Raw genomic sequence first — 21,528 nt, 5'->3', positions numbered from 1 at the left:
ACTCACGGTTTTAGTAACGCAGTAACGCAGCGTTCCTACGGGAAAGTAACGGTAATCTAATTACCGTTTTTGCAATGGTAATCCCTTACATTACTCGTTACTTGAAAAAAGTAATCGGATTACAGTAACGCGTTACAAGTAACGCGTTACTGCCCATCTCTGGTTGTGAGTTAATTGACGCTATTTGAACACGTATATCTTGTCATTTAACATGTATATACTTGCCTGGACATTTCAACAAAAACGTTCAACATTCACACTTTCAACCAAGTAAATACAGGCGCAGTATTGTCGATATCAGTTCCAATAATTTTAAGTTATTCAGGCAGCTGATTGGGGGAGAGTAGTGAGCCATGACCACTATATCACTGTGTTGTTACTTTCCACAATAATTAGTTGAAACAACAAAACACACTTTTCAGCTTTTCATGCTTTTTGAAACTCAGTTTTTTGGAGACCTGTGATGTAAATTCTGTCTCTAAAGCACACAAAAAGGTTTGGACATTTTTCATAGTGCATGTTTGAGGTTTATTTTTCCAAAGAAATTGTTGGAGCTATTTATTCTTTATTTTTGTTATTCTTAAATTTGTTGGGGTTTGTTGTTGGTTTGTTTATATTTTTGGGTTATTTACAAGTTTATTTGTAGGTTAATATTTGCTTTGTTTTGTTTTGTTTTGTTTTGTTTTGTTTTGTTGTTTATCTTGCTAAGTCAACCAGGAAGAACTGTAGAGTCTTTTTTTTTCTTTTCTTTTTTTTTTTATAAATAAAGGGACTGGTATAGGACCAGAATGCACTGGGGTGGGCCTATGGTTTTTTACCAGAGCAGGAGAAGCAGCGGGTAGGAACAAAGATGGATCTTTGTTATTGCTTTCCAAACTGGAAAAATAAACAATAAAATGCAACTTTCGAGTTTGATAATTGGACTTCTTTTGCCTGCATACAAAACATTACCACAGTGCAGCAGTGGCTTGTGAATTTTAAGCTGTAGGATGTTTGGTTGGACAAAGGGAATCCCCACTATAATAATAAACACAGGTCAGCGGCTACATACTGAACTTGAAGGATAAAAGCAAAGTATCAATCCAGTCATGCTATTATTGATCCGTAACCAATACTAGTGTTGGTATCAATACTATCGATATTTGTATCGATCCGCCCACCTCTATCAGTGACAGCTGTGAGCGTTTTCTTGACTCATGCAGGGCCTCCCCATGTTTCTCCTCCACTTAATCTACACTCCAATCAAAGGAGTGCAGACAACACCAGCTCATCCCACATTCACTTTGTTGCCGCCTATAAGGAGGTGTTTTTGCAAGATTTTCATGGACATTCACGGCGTCCTGATTTATTGATTAGCAATTTTAATATAATTTATTAACCAAACGGGCTGGAAAAGTGTGGAATTTGACCCTAGATGGTGTGTAACTCCACATGTTCATATAAAGAAAATACCTGTGCTGATGCACCGAGGCGTTTCTCGGTGCATTCTGAATGTTCTGAATGTTTTAATATTTTTAGTGCAAAATCTGATCTGGTCACAGCGCCGAAAAACACCAAAAGTTTCCCAGCATGGAGTCAAATTCAAGGTCTGAATTATTGTTTCAGTCCTCTGGTCTTAGTAAATGTAATAAAAATGACAACATGGTTGTAAAATCTTAGGGGAACCTTTTTCACCTTTTTGTCAGGTCACAGCACAAGAAATTAACCGTCCATCCATCCATCCATTCGCTTCCGCTTATCCTTTTCAGGGTCACGGGGGGTGCTGGAGCCTATCCTAGCTGTCATAGGGCGAGAGGCAGGGTACACCCTGGACAGGTCGCCAGTCTGTCGCAGGGCCAACACACAGGGACAGACAACCATTCGCACTCACATTCACTCACACATTCACACCTAGTGGCAATTTGGATTATCCAATTAAGCTATCCCCACAAGTTGCATGTCTTTGGATGGTGGGAGGAAGCCGGAGTACCCGGAGGGAACCCACGCAAACACGGGGGGAACATGCAAACTCCACACAGAAAGACCCCAGCCTGATGGTGGAATTGAACTCAGGACCTTCTTGCGGTGCGGCAACAGTGCTAACCACTGTGCCACCGTGCTGCCAGAGAAATTAACTGATTTATCAAAAATTATTTCTTGCATAGTCATCAATGATGACATGAAGCATTTGCTGGAGCCTGAAATACTGTAAGTAGAACTCCAGATTAGATTAACATCACATGATCATATTAAACAGACACGTCTAGAAAAACCTCAGGACAGTCTGGTGTTTAGTTTCTCACAGGAAGGATTTTGTTGGACTGATGACGGCTGCAGAGTTTCAGAGGATGGAAAGTAAATCTAGAATCAGGATCTGTGTCGGCTGCTCAGGACTCAGCTTAGTGTGTTTGTCTGATCCTGCAGCTCACAGGAAGTTGCTCCACCTACAACAGCAGAGATAAACTGTGCAGTGATATCTCTGCAGGCAGGACGTAGATGTGCTAACGGGAGAAAATGAATTCTGTTTTTTCCAGTGTCTTTTTCTAAAATCTACATTGTTAATGATGATTGGTTTTAAAAATCTTCCACTGAGACAAAAGCAGCCATAAATGTAGATCCTCTATATGTTGATCATGTCTCTGTGTCAGTATAAGACTTTAGTGCAGTCTCTCTCTGGTTCACTGCAGTCTTTGTCTCTGTGTTTCTGTCAGGTGTTCACATTGTCCAGCGGATGTACGGCTGTGAATGGGATGATGACACAGGTGAAGTGAATGGATATCGCCAAGACGGCTATGATGGAGAAGACTTCATAAGCTTTGACCTGAAGACAGAGACGTGGGTCGCTCCTGTACAACAGGCTGTCATGACAAAGACAAAGTGGGACAGTAACAAAGCTACGATCACACAGTATAAGAACTACCTCACCCAGATTTGTCCTGAGTGGCTGAAGAAGTATGTGAACTATGGGAGGAGCTCTCTGATGAAAACAGGTAAAATCTATGACCAGAATTAGATTGTTAACCAAAAGTTATATGTCTCAGTTTATTACTTAATATCATATTAAATTAACCTTTTCATGCATGAATTATGAAAACCTCAATCAGGGCTTTTTTTTTCTTGAGTATTTTTATTCATCTTAAGGCATGAAAAAAAGATTTTTGAACTTCTTTTTTTTTAAACATGTACTTTTCATTTTCAAAGAGTATTTTTACATGTCCACTTAGTTGTACAACAAACATTTTGACTTATGAATTTGACAAATGAATAATTAATATACACTGTGTAAAAACTATAACATAACAAAAATATATTTTTAAATATATTTTAAAAATATTTTATAACAGTATAACAATATATGTAACAACTATAACAACTATAACCCTGCAAGGCATGGAGTGACACATCAGTGCCCAATGTAGTGGTTTATGTGCAAGTTTACCATCAACACTGACACAAATACAAGAAAACAGCCTTTGAATAGTTGTCCACTGTAGTGACCCCTATGTGTGAAAGGGTTCATATAATTGCACTTCGCGTGGCATTTTGACACATTTTTTAAATTTAATTTAATTTAATAAACTACATCACATCAAAAGAAATTGGTATGGTTTTAATAATAATAATAATAATCTTTTAAAGTTGCTCCTGGTCGTCATAGCAGATCATCTTCCACAGTTTTAGCTCTGATATACTCATTTCTAATCCTTCTCACTCCTTATGATAATTTTAATATCTCTCCAGTTCGTCCCTCAGTGTCTCTCCTCCAGAAGTCTTCCTCCTCCTCAGTCACCTGCCACGCTACAGGTTTCTATCCTAACAGAGCCGAGATGGTCTGGAAAAAAGATGGAGTGGAGCTTCATGAGGGAGTGGACAAAGGAGAGATTCTCACCAACAATGACGGGACCTTCCAGATGAGTGTTGACCTGGATGTCTCATCAGTCAAACCTGAAGACTGGCACAGATACAGATGTGTGTTTCAGCTCTCTGGTGTGAACGAGGACATCGTCATCAAACTGGACAAATCAGAGATCAGGACCAATGAAGGTGAGTCTGGAATCAGGATCAGATGAGTGATAAACATGGGAAACACACACTTGAATTACTGCAATAGCCCTGTGGTTCATGTTGGATGAGAAAGTTTGTTTGCTTAGATTTTCTTTCTGTCAGCTTCTGTCAGAATAATTTTAAGACCTAAATCAGTTTAGACCAAGTTGTGTTTTTCCACCACATTTTTTCCTTGGTGAACATTGATGAATATAAAACATGTTCATGTGTGGCCACTGATTATCTGACTAATGGACAGTTTTAGAAGATTAAATAGTAAATGGGGGAAAATGTATATTTTGAAACATTGCTATGTTCAAATTTATTGGCAATGTATTGAAATTAAATTTAATGGCAGAACTTTTATTGTTGGAATGAAAACAAACATTAGTTGTACAAACATGTAGTGACCATAAACGAAGCTATTGTACATGATTGTTATCTGATTGGAAACTTTTTGTTCTCACCTTTTGTTTGTTCTGTGATCCACAGGAAGTTCCTTCTCCCTGATCATCCCTGTTGTTGTTGCTGTGGTTGTTCTTGCTGCCATCGCTGTGATCGCATTCATTATTTACAAAAAGAGGACAGGTGAGAAACAAACTTCCTGGATTTTTCTTGTATAATGCAAACAACAATGATGACATAGTGCAAACAATAATAATGATAGTAAGAGTAATATGACTTAATTGAAGTCATTATTAACAGTTTTCAAAAGAAAACAAACAATACACACAGGATTAAACAGGTAACAACCAAAAGCAGTGTAAGCTGAGTCTTCAGGTTAATATTAAAGTATTTTAACACTTTCTCTGCCAGCAGGATGATCAGACTCTTTTAAATCCTCAATATATTACAACGATATTCATTAATCATGCTTGTTGTGTTTCATAACTTGCCCCTTCATTTCTCTGCATTATCCCACTTGTAGATTTTTGTCCAGTTACTTCACTTTTTCTTCTTGTCTGTTATTTACTTTTTTCTGCATCATTTTTCTTTCTGTCTTTGTGGTTTTTTTGTTTTTTGTTTTTGTTTTGTTTTTTTTACACCTGAGCTACAGTTTGGTTGTCAAGGAACAAAATAACCACCAACTCAGTTACTGAAACCCAAACATTGTTTCTCTTTTCTTAACCATCAACTCTGCCAAACAAACACATCCTAAGGTACACCTTTACCTGCATTAGAAATGTGTACGTTCTCTACCTTCAGTCGCTTTACTTATAAATTTAACATGAGCACATTTTGGGTGCAAGGTCACAACATATCTATAAACATGTTAGTGAGTAAGCCCAGTGTCTATGTTTTTAATTTTACAAATTAAATTAATGCTTTTGTCCAGATTACAAAATGAAAATATGAAATTATGTTTGATGCCTTGTATAATACATGAAAAAAATTGTGTTAACATTTATAACAAATGTAGAATTATAGGGACTATTTTACATAACCATCATCTTGTCATTGCATTAATTATCATTTCATCCAAGCATTTATTGAAGCTGCTGGCATTATGTTATAATTTATATTATAGGGGTTATCATAATCAAATATTAACATGTTTATTACAGGTGCAGTATAACTACTTTAAAATGATTGAGTTAAATATATATATATCATAACTCATATGCTGAGTATATTGTTACAGTAAAATAGTAGCTGAGCAAAGGCCTGAATGTATTCAGCTTCTTGTGGTATTTGAGTTTGCTTAGTTACAGGTGACGGAAGGATGTCCAGTCCATGGTGACCTCGAAGGCCTTAGGTCATCACTATATTCGGAAGAGTATGCCACAAGGAGGAACCTCTATGTTGCAGTTAATTCTTAAAATACATGAATGTTCTGTACATGCAAATTATGTGCTTGTAAACGCAAGAAGGGGCGTTACAATACCCTGATGTTATAAAAGCAATCTAGAGTGTATTTTGGGTAGAGATGTACAACTGTTTTGCAGTTTGCACCTCTCCACGCTGCGTGCATTCATTAAAATCAATTGTTTGAATGACCTCTTCTGGACCATCATTGTTTTACTCTCGTCCTCAATTTCGAACCCGTAACATTTGGTGCATTTGGCCGAGGTTGAGGGAGAAAAGTTGGAGGTTGAGACCGAGAGGGTCCAAGGCGCTCGAACAAGCAGACACGAGTCAGTGGTCGAAGTGAGTGGACATAAGCCGGCTTATTCAAAGGTAAGGCACTACCTGTTGAATTATTTCCAAAATGTGCCAGATTGGACATGAGAAATTAAAGTCTACTTACTGAAATTACTGGTAAATGTCTCTTTTGATTTTGGTGAAAATCTCATGAGAAGTTGAAGTTGAAGTAAGGAATAAGAAAAAGAGTAAAAGTGAGTTAGAGTCTCACTAAAGGTACCGGGTTAAAGTCCCAAAGGAAAAGAGAATAAGAGAAAATAAGTAAAGAGTAAAGAGAATAAGTGTATTTAAAGCAGTTGGACTGCAGAGTGTAGGTTATTGGCGAAGAGTTTGTGACATTAAAGTCTCAATTGATTATAAAGCCGGGCTTGGACACCGATATGGTGGGTTTGTGATTTTCGGGGTGTCTTCAAAATAATTAAATTGTTTAGAACGGGACTCTGGGAGTCTAACAAGTGCATTTTTGTCGGAAGGTGACGCTTCCAAGTTGTCGGTGACGATCGACATTTCCTCGGGGAGAGATAGTTCACTTGGCAAGTGTGGAGAACTACGACACTCCAAAATAGCCACTGACTGGGTCAGTTTACCGTCCGGGGCGGTGGTGTGCACTTTTTTGGTTAGTAGAAACCGGGTTTCGGGCGTCTACCTTTTGACTTAAAACTTCGGGGAAGCCTGGGATGTGAAGTGTCCCCAAAACAGGGCTTCTTGGCAGGGGTTGAGTTGGTTGACGCTTTTAAATTGTGTTAGGGCATTAGATATGTGACCACGGCCCGGGGCCGGGACTGGTTAAATTGATCATAAAAAACTCAGGGAGTTTGTCCCTTGGAGGGTTAAGTTAAAGTTTTGTCTAAATTCGGTAGGTTCTGCAATTTCAGGCCTTGTAAATATTTTTAAGATATCAGACGTCTCTGTGTTATAATTTTTATGTTTGTATATAGGCTCTGTCTGCCACGGGCACTGCAGCAGGCTGGTTATTTTGAGATTGTGTGTCTGTGTCTATGTAAATGAGATGCCTGTGACTTATTTAGAGTGACATTTCCTGTTTACTAATGAGTGGCTAATGACTGACTGCAGAGCCAGGGTTAAGGACGACTTCAATCTGTGTTTTAAGGGAAGAAATGCAGTTTATGTTTATTATATTTGTGTGACTGTTGTTGATTATGATAAGTATTTCATGATAACTGTAGAATATGAGTATGGGGTCTGCTTGACATGTGTCTGTACTAGGTAAAACTGTATAAGACTGATAGGAAGTTTATAGAGACTGCTAGACATTGCTGATGCATGTGCTTAAGACGCTGATTTTGTTTATTACAATATGTAAGTAAAGTTTTATTTCTTGCCATGACTGTATGACTTTTTGAGGGGTTTTGAGATAGGATACATAAACTGTTGATACTTAAGACTGTTACCTGGGTTCTGAGAAGTGAAATTGAATTTGAGATAATTTAATTAATAAAGATGTCTGTAAGCGATGTGTGTTTTGGGGTGTCGAAGTAAGATGTTTTAGGATTTTTAGATGGGTTCTGTTTCAGTTTGAGATAATATATACAGTTACATTTTCTGTGTGTGTGTCGTTGAGTGACAACATGCGCAGTTTAAATTGGGCGCTGTTCCTTCCTCTTTTTAGTTTCAAAACACAAAGGCTGTTAGATTAAAATTACTGTGAGTAACGGTTTGACTTTTGACTAGGGAAATAATATGCTTACTTTTGGGTCTATGAAGATATTTGACCTTCAGTGATGTTATGAGAGGTTTCAGTTTTCTTTTTCTTTTTTCTTTTGACTTGCTCTTTCTGATCATGGAAGGCATGTCCAAAATACTCGTATGAAAGCGTATTTTGTGTGATTTTAACTGTGTGAATGCTGTCAGTATTTGATTTGAGTGACTGGGTGATTTCTCTGAGTAAGTGAAAAGGGGAAGTTTGAGAGAGAGAAAGGCAGTGCGTGTGAGACGATTTATGGCGTCTGAAAGAGGTTAGAGCATTTAAAAGGTGTGTATGGAATAAAGGAGTGTGAAATATATTTCTTGTGTGATGAAAGTAGGATGTGCTAAAGTTTGAAAGTGTTTTTAATTCAAGAAAACAAAAAACAAAGGAGTTAGATTAGTTTGAGGAACAGGAAATATTGCTCTGTCTACCGGGGCTGCAGCGACAGGAAATAGTGAACAGGAACTGTGCATGCCCATATATGGGAACTGAGTGTGTACAGAAAGAACACAGAGAGACAGATTTAACTCTAGGCACATGAAGCAAATGAAGCCTTTAAGAAAAATGCATATATTACTAATTATATGGTTTAGTGTGTCAATACAGGTGGGCGTCTTTCAACTTTGCAACCTTGAGTTCAGCAGCAGAAAAGTAGATTAAAAGAATTGGGAGAAAATAAGCCAGTCTTTGGCTCGAAATTGTGCAGCTTGAGCTCTTACTTTGTCCTTCACCCCGAGAAGACACGCAAAAGACAGTTAATCACCTGATGAAGACAGATAGAACATCGTGGACTTGAATACAGCAGGCAAACGACAGGGCCACTGATCCATTAACACTGATGACGACTGACGACCAGCAGCAGCATGTAAGACTAATGCAACATGTACTGTGAAAATACAGGCTGGGCAGTTGAACAGTGGGATAAAGAATTGTGGAAGAGCACTGGACATTGAGTGATATTTTGCCACGCTGGGACTTAATCTGAAAGAAAAGACTGTAAAGAAACAGAGAAGAAGACAGCAGCTGAGTTGAGACTGTGTTTGCTGGAGCTTTGAAGCCCGAATAGGACATTGTGCAGAGAGGACCAGTGAGAGATGAAGCTGGACGAGTTTGACTGCGAGAATATAGGATATAATTGGATTGAAAATTGAAGCCTGAACTCATGAATTGTTTAGGGATGTCCACTACAGCATAACAAAGAGGTAAACATTAGAAAAGGTGAGAATAATGAAAGAAATAATTGTCATTACCTTAATGAATAGAAAACACACATACAAATTGTTACATGTGAGATATTTTTGAAATGAATCAGAAGTGAGATAGTTTGAATCTAAAGCTCAGTGGTGAAATGCATAAATTAAATATGAATATATAGGATGCAATGAAGAAACAGCTTACACGTAGTGTACATTAACATGAATACATAGAAATGCAATGAGAAACTCAATGAATTAATTTAATGAAGAAGCAGTTTACACCCAATTAACATAAAATGCAGGGAAGAACACGCTTACATGCCTGGCATAATTGGTGTTTCTGACCAGAGACAGAGAAATGGGTTATTTAACCACTGGTGATAATAATGAAAATGTCTTAGTTTTGTTATTTTAGGAGTAAAGCAGACTTGGACCGGCTCTCCACAGCAGCAGTCGGAAGAAAGTTAGAGGTTAACATCTATGGATAAGTAAAGGCAAGTTTCTGGTTGAATTGTTCACAGCATGATGTGTCCAGGAACCTGAAAAGCAAGCCCCAGCTCCTGGCTGAAGACCAGGAGGGCGGTAATTTAAGGTGGGAAATCAAAATGTGGGTTAGTAACTCGGGGAAAAAGAAAACTGACTGCTTAACGGGAGAGTTGGGAAGAAGTCTGGGAGACTGTGAAGTCATAGATGCAAAATAACATATACCCATACACACACAAACAGAAAATGCATTAACCTTATAAAGACAAGCTCCTGAAGCTTAATGAACAGATATTGATTAAAAACCTGGCTAAGAACATAAGCATATGCAATGAAGATCTGCTTGCTGCTTGTATGAGTGAGAGAATGGTGTGAATGGTTAATACAATTGATGGAAAGATTTAAAAGAGATGGAAAAAAAAACAAAACAAAAGAAAAGTGTTTATAAGAGTGACTCAGGAGTGCTCTTGCACTGATTGATCAAAGTAAGTGATTAGTATAGAAAGAAAATGAAAATAATTAAATAATGTGATAAAGTTTAAACATGTATTTCTTTTGCCAAGTTAAATTGTTGAGATATGGCTGAGTATGGAAAAGTTTGAGAGCTTGTGTGAATGTGGACAGAGGAGCTTGCTGTGTGTGTGTGATTGAGGCCTTAAAGGAGGGGTAGATTGTTCAGGGGTGCAAATTTGATTAGGAGGTTTATAAATTAGTGTTGACACATTGTTGTAAGGTGTTAGGCTGAATCTGAGTATGGTAAAGTGCTTAACCGGGGTTATTGTTGTGTACGAAACGGTGTAGCTTTTGGCGAGGTTTTCGGTGTGTTGAATGGGTGAAATTTAAGATGGTTTAAGATTTTTTGGGGCTGTTGTTTTTCATTTTAATAGAGGGAGTTTTGATAAACATGGACATGTCTAAAAGGGCCCATAGTTTTTATAACAGTGCACTTAGAAAAAACCTGTCAGGTGATTTTGTTTTGTACTTTGATGAGCTAACAATCAGCTCTCTTTTTTCTCATTTTTGCTCTAAGCAGGCCTGGAAGAGAGTGAACTGACGGCGCGGACAAATTACCAAGTAAGGATTGCAGCGAGTCAATCCAGTCAAAAGTATAGAGAACTATTTTCCTAAAAAGGAAAAACGAAATAAAACAAATGATTGAGCTCATTTTGCTGATGTGGAGCATCTGATCACGTGCGCAGAAGGCTGCAGATCAGCAAAAATATCATGTGTGAATGCATGGGAGTGAATGTGAGTGATGGGACCAAGAGGGGAAATAAATAAAAGGTTGACAAACAGGACAAGTGGGAGACTTAAATCTGGGGATGCTGATTTTGGGATATTGATGTGTGCGTTGAGAAAATTATTTATTGGGGTTGGATTATGTTATTACATTATAGGATGTTAAATGCTAAAAGGGAAACATTGATGTAACTTAAGTTACCATGAACGGAGGGGACACATGATTAATAACTGTTCTGTGTAAGTTTATTTTGGGTTATAACACAGGTTGGATCATCAGTGGAGAAAGTGAGTATAAAAGGTGATGTTCTGGTTAACACACAGGCTTTTGTTTATAGGACGCTTCAAGGATGCAGGCTGTGGATGGAGCCAAGAAAAGATTTGACATGATGATTAATTTGATTTCATTCCTTAAAAACAGGTTTGAAGGTCCGGAGCATGTAGACTTAATATGATATGACTAACCTTTTTTAATGCCCTAACCTGAGTGAAGGATTTTGAGTTTGTAACACATGAGATGTGTCACAAAAAGGGGGGAGTTACAGGATTTAAGGTTTAATTTGAAAGGGGTTTTAGGATTACTTGATGATGTTTAGGTTTTTTGATAATTTAGGTATGGTAAAACTGAGGCAGAAAGTGTTATTTTCAGGTTATTTTTGATTTCTAGAATAAGAGGTTACAATTTAGGCGTGCACATACAGATATGTCAAAGGAAAATTGTATATATGTTATCAGCTACATGAAATGTGTCTACATGACGTTTACCTAATAACTTATGTGATGATAAAGTTGTTTACCGACTAGCAGCTTGCTCTCTTCTTGAACCTACAGACTTAGAAAAGGGGAACTTCAGCTCTGAGTTCTGAGAATAACTCTGGTATTTTTATAAGTAGACAGGAAACACGTCGAGACCGCCGTATAGGGCAAATGTGTTAGAGCTTGTAATTAAATGTGGGCTTGAAAAGAGGAAGCAAATTTGGTACAGGACGTGCTTGAGATGATCAGATGAGAGAAAGGAGAAGAACAGAGCACAAATACACCGAGTTGTTTATATTACAAAGAAGATCAAAAGTTTGTTAGACACAGGTTATAATGGAAGCATAAAAGGGATGAGAGGAACTTTACATAACATAGAAATCCTGCAACAATTCGTAAATTGCCCAAACACAGTGTTCAGACCGGATATGCGCTACCCGTTAAAGGGGGCGAAGAAATCAGGCCTAAGTTTGAAAAATGAAATGGGTTAACTCGATAGAGGATGTTTCCAAAGGTAGAGAAAATAATGTAGGACCTTTTACCAGGAGAAAGCTAATTGTATCTTTTACACTTTACAGTGTGCACTGAGGGAAGTCAGGAATAGTTTAAATTAGGATTAAAAAATTGAACTAGGTGGAAAGGGGGTGTAGCAAGTAGATTTAGGGCAGCTCACAGCCTGGCGTAAACGCAAGGTGCTGTCACACAGCTTAAGTTATTTGTTTGATTTATTTTAAACATTGAAAACATACAACCCGTTGAGGAGACAGATAGGGTTGGGGAATTGAAAGGTTTTGTTTGTTTAGCATAATCTCTTTTGTTATATTTTAGCTTTAACAGGGAACATGCCTCTCTGGAGCTTCTCTCCTGATGCTACCCTGCCAAAGACCCTTATCCATAGAGACTATGTCAGCTCCCAAACAGACAACAACAAACCAAATCTAGCAATAAAACAAATTAAACATTAATAGTAACAAAGCAAGGACAATACAGAATCCACATCTGAACCGAAGAATAAAACAGTGAAATATGGATTATTAAATATTAGGTCTCTCTCGTCAAAGCCTCTGTTAGCTCACGCCAAGCGGTCGCAGCAGATGGCTGCCCGTACCTGAGCCTGGTTCTGCTGGAGGTTTCTTCCTGTTAAAAGGGAGTTTTTCCTTCCCACTGTTGCCAAAGTGCTTGCTCATAGGGCGTCACAAGATTGTTGGGTTTTTCTCTGTATCTATGAAGCGCCTTGAGGTAACTTTTGTTGTGATTTGGCGCTATATAAATAAAATTCAATTGAATTGTATTGAAGTAAACTTAATGTGATAAATTAGGAATTAGTTCATTTCTCAAGTGAGAAATGAAAAAGGGGGACTGGTGTTAGGAATAAAAGAAATATTTTTAATGTGTACTCTAATAATGAAGGCTTGTAGAGCAAGGCCACCTTTGACTCACAAACAAGAGCTCAGCCAGATTGAAAAACAGGAAGTTTTAGTGCACAAGGCATATTAATAGATATAGACACAAAAAAGAGGAACTCCCCATATAAACAACGTTCAAGCCTGTGTGACGTGTAAAGTACCGAAATAACACCATATAGGTCACAGCTGATGATTCTAATGTTAGAGAGCTCTTGCAACTGGCGTCTGAGCTGTGCAGAGGTCTCTCACCCCCGGAAGATGATTGAATAAAGAAAGACAGGTACTTATGTATGTCAGCATAAGGTGGAGTCCAACAGAAGCAAGGCACCCTACATGCATACAGCATGCACCAGGGGTTGCCAAAATAATATAGAAAACAGCACATGTAGTGAGAGAACACCCACCAAAAAGTTCTGACTACACATAGTGTGGTGGCATATGTGAACTCGCAGGCGTTCACGATGACATCATTAGCACAACAGAGACTGAGTAAAGTTTTAGATGCTCCAAATCTGACATTTACACATGAAGGAATCAATATGGCAGATTTAATGGGATCAGGAGAACCTCATGATTGTACTAAGAAAGCAGAAGTTGAAGGGAAAGTCAGGGAAGATTTAAAAGCAGAACCTATCCCTGGAGCTGAGGATTGGTTCATAGATGGCTGCTGTCATCGTGATGAAGAAGGATCGAAAGCAGGCTATGCTATAGTCTGCAAGCAAGGAACTGAATTTGAGCCCACGAGGAACTCCAGCAGTGGAAGGAGCCACGCTGGACTGGTCCTTATGAGGTCGTTGCCAGAACAACTATAGCAGGTCAACTAAAAGGGAAAGGCGATGCCTGGTATCATTGGTCGCAGTGTGCGCCAGCACATGAGAGCTTGCTAGAGGAAAACTCATCTTTAACTAACACAGGTGTCAACGATAACGAGCAGAGGCAAAATAAATCCTCTCACCTGTGCAACGGGCCAACCAGTAGTCTACCTGGGAGGCCGAAGAAAGAAGAGGAGCAGCGCAGAAGGTCGCCACGCCAGCAGAAAGGAGCGGTGACAAGTTGAGGACTCCACAAAAGCAGGGGAGTTTCATTCCAGGATATAAAGTTTATATAACATGATGCAAACACACGAATCAGAGACACGTAATGAGAAAACTGATTAGAATGTTCCTTACAACTACATGTTTATTGTATGCAATGATATTAACTATGGCTGTGTTGTTTATTGTTTATATTTTGCAGGGCACTCCGGACCACTTGTCTGAACACGGAGGCCAGTCCAGCCCAGCACTTCCTGAGACTGTACTTGCCAATATGGGATCGGTAAAAACGACAAAAGCGCGAGGTGTCAGGTAAAGGTGATGAGTGTCTCAGCAGGAATAAGGGCATAGGGTTGAATTATGGTAAAGGGTCTACCAGCTCATTCACATTTGATTTGTGTGACGTCATTAAGTGTACAGGAGCTAGTAGTAGCTGGAGAGCGTATGATGTATGGGTCTGCAATCACCCCATGATATGCTTAGGGTAAATTTAGTTGATGCAAAGTCTAAGCCGTTCGCAGAAACCTTAATCACCATTCTGACTGATCAGATGGTAACTTCGGGAACAGTAGCTCAAAAGGAACAGGAACCAAAAGAGAGATTACTTCTGACGACAGATTACTCTAGACTGAAGCCTAAGGATTTGATAAAGCGTGCCACCGGTTTCAAGGACAGTAACCTCTGGCTTGATTGGGTGGCTCAAAATGCTAGAGAACAACATGTATTAAAGGCTATTCCACAACACAACACACGTACCTTAGCCGCCAGAGGTAAGAGACATATTTTGGCCGAAAGAGGGACCCAGGGTACACATGCATATGACCCTAGGTTAAACTCTCCAACCTAGACTCTATTGGAGTGCCCAGGAGAGTTCCAGATGAGTACAAGCTGGTAAATCTGATAGTGGTAGAATTCGAAAGTATATTTCTTTGGGTGACACCTAATAAGAATGTTGATCGCATTAACTATGTTCATTGCAATCTGCTGAGACTCTCTAACCTAACCAGGGATGCCATGATGGGGTTCGCAGAACAATTGGGTCCGAGTTTGCTGATGGGAAATCAAATGGCCTTTAACATGAGAAGGGAGGCGTGTGCGCCATATTCGGAGACATGTGCTGCACTTTTATCCCTAATAATACTGCCCCAGATGGCTCAGTAACCCGAGCTCTGGAGGGTTTGAAAACTTTGTCTAAAACTATGCATGAACACTCAGGTATCGAAAATCTGCTGGCGTCCTGGATGACATCTGTGTTTGGACAATGGAAAGGTGTGGCTATGTCAGTGATGTTTTCTTTGACTGTACTTTTGGGAATATTGGTCATCGCTAGTTGTGGTATCATTCCTTGTGTCAGAGGATGGTTGGTAAAGATAATGGCGAGGGTTGCGAACCCTGCCTGGGTTGAGGGAAATTCTTTATTCCTATTATATAATCTGCATTATTATGATTGCATTAAGAACATGTTTTACAGCATTGTTTACCAGTAATATTGTTTACAGGGTTCATATTGCATTGCATAGGTTTGTCATCACACTCATTCTATTCACAGGTTTAGTTCATTTTATACACATTGCATATCTGTGCTTGTTTGGAGTTGATGTTCTATCCAAGAGGGTTTTAAGCTTCACTGGTGAGAGTGTCCAGGTGATACATGTTGAGGGAAGATGAGAACATAGCAGGTGAATTGCATGCACGCTTACAAACACACATGATTTAAATATAGGCCAGGCCAAAGGCCTGGACTTGATGCAGCTTTCAACTTTACAGCTCCTAACTTGCAGGAATGGCGGGGAGTGTAATGAATGAATGCAAAACATGCTTACAGACACAAACATGACAGGGGTTTATTTTACAGGGTAAAGGTGGACCACAGGTTGCTTTGTTTCTGCTTAGCAACTACTGAGGTAAATGGTGTTAAAGATAAATATGCAATAAGTGAACAAGAAATGTGTGAGGGTGAGCCGGGTGAAACAAAATGTTGTAGATAATGGAAACTTGTCTAACGGGCATTAACAGTAACCTTTGCATGTTATGTATATGCTTGAGGCCAAAGGAGGCATAAATCCAGATAGAAAACTTTGAAGTGTGCTTTTTAGCGGAGATTTAGGCTGACAGGGGGATGGTGTATATTTTACCCGGGGTGTGTTTAATAAAAAAAAAAAACTAAAAGCGTTGCTCACACACATAAAGAGTATTGAGATTAAATAAAGTTAATATAATGGATAGAGCCCAGAACAGGAAAATACATAAGTAAAATCAAATGTAATGTTTGATTTCACTTTTATTGGGAAACAATCAGGCTAGAAATGTGAGTAACCTATGTTTAAACTGTGAAAACACTCTCCACATACATTAAAACTGTGCAACTCTGAGTGGGCCATGCAATCAAGCAACTGTTACATATCTGTATTAAACTAGCCAACATAGACTCACCACCACATGATGTTGCCCTGCAGCGGGGGCAGAAAATCATTTCCAAACCAGGGATCTTATGTTGATTATCATATTCTTACTTATGTACACACACACACACACAGAAGGGAAAAATTTCAAAACAAAACAAAAAAAAAACAACTTCGCTTAACCTGTCAAGCACAGGAGCAAAAATAAAAATCTCTTTGGGCTCTGTTAAAACTTCTTTAGTAAAAGTGTAAAAGGCCAAACCTAGGAGGTTGGGCAACCCGGAAAGTCCCTCCAGTATCAGGAGTTAATAGTCAGGAAACATTCTTCACTTTAACGCGTTTTTTATGAAAAACCACTGACTCATAGATGCAGATAGACATACAAGTGCACATACATCCAGATGTGCATTTAGACATTAAAAGTGTAGAGACATGTACACACAGATTGGCAAACCGGTACAGAGTCTAGCTGAAGAGCTTAACAAAGCAGACGTGGCAGTAGGGTTTGTGATTTTGCCTGATATGATATTGGGAACCAACTTTGAATAATGACAGGAACCTGAGATGAACACAGTAGGTTAGTAAGGTGTAGCAGAGAGAGGGTCAGAGCGAAGGTAGTGGACCTGGGAATAGTGTAGTGACGTCTTTGGAAGACGTCAAAAGGGGGAATTGTAGAATTATAGGGACTATTTTACATAACCATCATCTTGTCATTGCATTAATTATCATTTCATCCAAGCATTTATTGAAGCTGCTGGCATTATGTTATAATTTATATTATAGGGGTTATCATAATCAAATATTAACATGTTTATTACAGGTGCAGTATAACTACTTTAAAATGATTGAGTTAAATATATATATATCATAACTCATATGCTGAGTATATTGTTACAGTAAAATAGTAGCTGAGCAAAGGCCTGAATGTATTCAGCTTCTTGTGGTATTTGAGTTTGCTTAGTTACAGGTGACGGAAGGATGTCCAGTCCATGGTGACCTCGAAGGCCTTAGGTCATCACTATATTCGGAAGAGTATGCCACAAGGAGGAACCTCTATGTTGCAGTTAATTCTTAAAATACATGAATGTTCTGTACATGCAAATTATGTGCTTGTAAACGCAAGAAGGGGCGTTACAATACCCTGATGTTATAAAAGCAATCTAGAGTGTATTTTGGGTAGAGATGTACAACTGTTTTGCAGTTTGCACCTCTCCACGCTGCGTGCATTCATTAAAATCAATTGTTTGAATGACCTCTTCTGGACCATCATTGTTTTACTCTCGTCCTCAATTTCGAACCCGTAACACAAATTATTAAAATGATGTATTTTTTCCTTTTTATCTCAGACAAACGTCCCCCATCTCGTGAGTTAAACTTTGTCACTTTTCTCTAATCTCTTGTCCACACTAAATTAAAAAGGGTTTCTGTACTTTAATCTAAACAGTCTTTCAGGGCTGTTTCCTGTTGTGTTCGATTGTTGTAAAAGTGACAGATGAGAGCAGGATGTGGACTAACATTGTGTTTCTGACCTACAGCTGCAGAGAACCGTGAAGTCAAGGAGCAACTTCCTCAAGCCTAAACCACAAACAGCTCTGCACACAGTGAGTTACTTCATATTTGTGTCTCATGTTTTATCTTTCTTTTTAAAACTTATGTAAAATAGTGGCTGTAGTAAAATCTCCTGTTTAAACAGAACCAAAAAAGTGCTTTAGTATAACTTTAAAGAGAAAGATACTTTCAAAATAACGTTTCATGAAATGATTTAACAAAATTAAAACAAATGTGTTAATTCCATTCAGAAACATATGAAGTAAATACTCGATTGAATCAGAATTTTAGATCTTAATGAAACTGTAAATAGGTTATTTGTGGATTTGATTAATCCTTAATTTATTTTATTTCTTTTTTATCTCTACAGACAACCTGAGAGAAGACGTGTCAGCTCGTTCTTCTCCATAAACTGGAATTCATTGAATTTGTTGATTGTTCACATCATAAAATCTGTTAAAAAGATCTAAAATCTAAAATATAGTTGCAGATGCTTATTAGTCAAGATTTAATGGAAAGGAGTTTGAAAATGATTTGGCAAACATTACATCATTAACTTGTTAAATTATTCTGAATATGTTGTTTTCAGTTAAAAAAAAGGCGATTTAAAAAAAAAAGATCTAATTCTGTTTAAATGTTTCAGTATTAGTATCAATATTATGACAGAGATCTTGATAACCATTTTCTCGGTAAAGAGCTGTTATTTTTTACAATAGCAGATTTATTTTGCTTTCTTATTACATACGCAATAAAAATAAAAACCTTTAAGATTATCCGATATTCTGACCACCCTAATGCCTGTAACCTAGCATTAGGATTTTAAGATTATCTGATTATCCTGTTGCTTGTAACTTAGCAAAGTATCGATGCAAAGAATTTCATACACGCCGCCGACTCTTGTGTAAAATAACACTGACTTAAAAAAATTTTTTTTAAAAAAAGCACTGCGCACATATTCAGAACTCGGTCCCAAATAATTTTATTAAAACACCCTCAAATGAGGTATTTTGGTTTTGTGTGGGAAAGACTTTTTTTTTTTAGAGTCACTTTTACATCAGGTTTTCTCATTAGCAGAAAACTCTCGATAGACAGAAAAACAAACCCTAAAAGATAATTACTGTGAGAAACTGCCTTGTTTTGCACAAAATAAGGAGTCAACAAAACGTCACCCATAAAAACAACCCCTCTAATCAATATTAGTATTTCTTAATGCTTGTAACCTAGCAAAGTACCGACACCCGTGCAAAGAATTTCATACACATTAAAACAATTTCATCCTCGGATGAGGTATTTTGGTTTTGTGAAGTAAAGAGTTTTTCTTTATTTTTTGAGCTACTTTTACAACAGAGGAGACCGGGCCTTTGCGATTGCTGCGCCTAAACTTTGGAACAGTCTGCCTCTTGAAATTAGCTTCTCTCCAACACTTGACATTTTTAAAACCAGCTTGAAAACACATTTTTACTCTTTAGCTTTTAATTGTAACTGAATTTTGTTTTGTTCTTTGTCTTTGTTTGAGCTGCTTTTTTTTAGTCTGTACAGCACTTTGGTCAACCTGTGTTGTTTTTAAATGTGGTTATAAATAAAATGATTAAACAGAAAAAACACTCACCTCTAAGCTTTCATCCATGGTGATAACAATCCAACTTTGGGACTAGCGAGTAAATGTCAGAATGAAAAGCATGATGATAAGTTGTTTGTTTCAGCGCCTGCCAATAAATAGTCATCGGTGATATTTCCCCCCCAGCAGCAGGATGCACGCAAACTTTCCAAAAAGGTTCGTTATAAATCAAACTTGTGTACTTGTGGTAAAGGGCGTCATCTGTGAAAGGCTGTATTCAAAAAACGTTTGGTTTTACCTGCTACATTAAAAAAAAAAATCCACGGTATGGCGTCTGTGGTTCGGCTGCCCTTCTTTCACTGAATTAATGGTCAGCTTTTGGCAGCCGATGTTCCTTAGTCTAGTTTGCTATTTTGTATTTCAGGCTGACTTTCCATCTTTAATAGCCAGTGACTGAACCTTGGTCCTTTAAACACGGATACTTTGTTATCAGGGCCACGGCTACATTATCAAATTCTACGCTGGAAGGACACATTTTGTATTTGACCATTTCTGACACTCTGCAATATAACAAATTTGAGTTTGGTACTTGGATGCAGAAGAGTATCATTGTTAAGAAAGGCTTGGTTTCCTTGTTCTAACTGCTCCTCATAAATAAACTCGAGTATTTGGAATTTTAGGTGTCAAAGTTGTGATCTCAGTGAAGAATCTGAAGAAGGAGATACACAGAGACAACATGAGTAGAGGGCGTTGCTTGAAGAAATAAGGCTGGGTCTCAGTGGGTATATTACTTCAGAAAATAAAAATACAATACAAGAACATATCTTGAAAAATGGTGTTTTGGGGATGTTACAGTGAAATAAATAAAAAACTTGCATATTGTCCAGCCTCAAAACAGAATATGTAGCCTTTAATAAATCACAAACATTAAGAATTACAGCGTCTTAAACATCTACAGTGAGGCCAAAAAAAAGTAGAAAAACTGATTTCATCACACTAGTTGAGCAAATGAAAAATCATGAGGCCACTCAACTAATCTTAAAGGTTCATAAAAGAAAAAGTTTATGACAAAGTTAAATGTATTGAGTCTGTCAAAACTAAAAACAAAACTACGATAAAATAAAAAAGGAAGCACAAATTGTCCTTGTTTTTTCCAAAAATGGTGACAATTTTTGTTTTGCCCATTCTGCAAATTCTGTGCGCCGATCTGGGTCATCCTCGTTGAGATGCTGCAGTAGCTGGAGTTTGTAAGGCTGCCATTTGTGAGTAGCTAATATCCGCCAAAGGGATGTTCGACTAATGCCACTCTCCAGTGACATGCGGCGAGTGCTACGCTGTGGGCTCTTGCTGAATGAAGCTAGGACAGCCACTGATGTTTCTTCATTAGTGACAGTTTTCTTGCGTCCACATTTTGGCAAATCCAACACTGAACCAGTTTCACGAAACTTAGCAAGCAGTTTGCTAACTGTAGCATGGGAGATGGCTGGTCTCGTAGGGTGTCTTGCATTGAAATCTGCTGCAATGACCCGGTTACTGCGTTCACCAGATATCAACACAATTTCGATCCGCTCCTCACGTGTTAACCTCGACATGTCAATGGCTGTGAACACAGAGAAACTTGTAAATAACTCATGAAAGAATAAAGTTACGTTGAAACCAAGCACACCATTGTTTTTCTTGTGACATTACCAATAAGTTTGATGTGTCACATGGCCCTCTTCCGATTGAAAAAACAAAAGTTGTATCCAAGATGGCCGACTTCTAAATGGCCACCATGGTCACCACCCATCTTGAGGAGTTTGCCCCCTCACATATACTAATGTGCCACAAACAGGACTTTAATATCACCAACCATTCCCATGTTATTACGGTGTATCCATATAAATGGCCCACCCTGTACTCTGTGTTTGTGCTCTGGTGACATTCTATTAGGCAATGTTTTCACTCTAAAGGGAGCCTAACAACACAGAGACACAGTAGAAACAATAGAAACTTTAAACTACAAAAAGTCTGAGCAGCATGATTCATAAACT

At 38.2% G+C, this 21,528-nt stretch overlaps 1 protein-coding gene across 5 annotated transcripts in view; it reads left to right on the top strand.

The window, feature by feature from the left end:
• The window catches only part of LOC100698385 (class I histocompatibility antigen, F10 alpha chain), a 127,230-nt gene extending 108,772 nt beyond the window's left edge, over positions 1 to 18,458 (top strand). For 4 of the 5 annotated variants that reach the window (XM_025902438.1, XM_025902439.1, XM_025902441.1 and 1 more), the window contains 6 exons: positions 2,691 to 2,969; positions 3,721 to 4,023; positions 4,516 to 4,611; positions 17,736 to 17,753; positions 17,925 to 17,990; positions 18,308 to 18,400. In XM_025902438.1, the coding sequence (XP_025758223.1) occupies positions 2,691 to 2,969; positions 3,721 to 4,023; positions 4,516 to 4,611; positions 17,736 to 17,753; positions 17,925 to 17,968 (740 nt within the window). In that variant the 3' untranslated portion in view covers positions 17,969 to 17,990; positions 18,308 to 18,400. Of the gene's footprint in view, positions 1 to 2,690; positions 2,970 to 3,720; positions 4,024 to 4,515; positions 4,612 to 17,735; positions 17,754 to 17,924; positions 17,991 to 18,307 lie in introns of all 5 variants that reach the window. The other variant, XM_019350692.2, reaches the window with a different exon arrangement.
• The last annotated feature ends 3,070 nt before the right edge of the window (positions 18,459 to 21,528 follow it).

The sequence above is a fragment of the Oreochromis niloticus genome, linkage group LG22 (genome assembly GCF_001858045.2).
Source record: "Oreochromis niloticus isolate F11D_XX linkage group LG22, O_niloticus_UMD_NMBU, whole genome shotgun sequence".
NCBI lineage: Eukaryota > Metazoa > Chordata > Actinopteri > Cichliformes > Cichlidae > Oreochromis > Oreochromis niloticus.
Note: the sequence above shows the minus strand (reverse complement) of the source record. Positions and strands in the feature narration are given on the sequence as shown.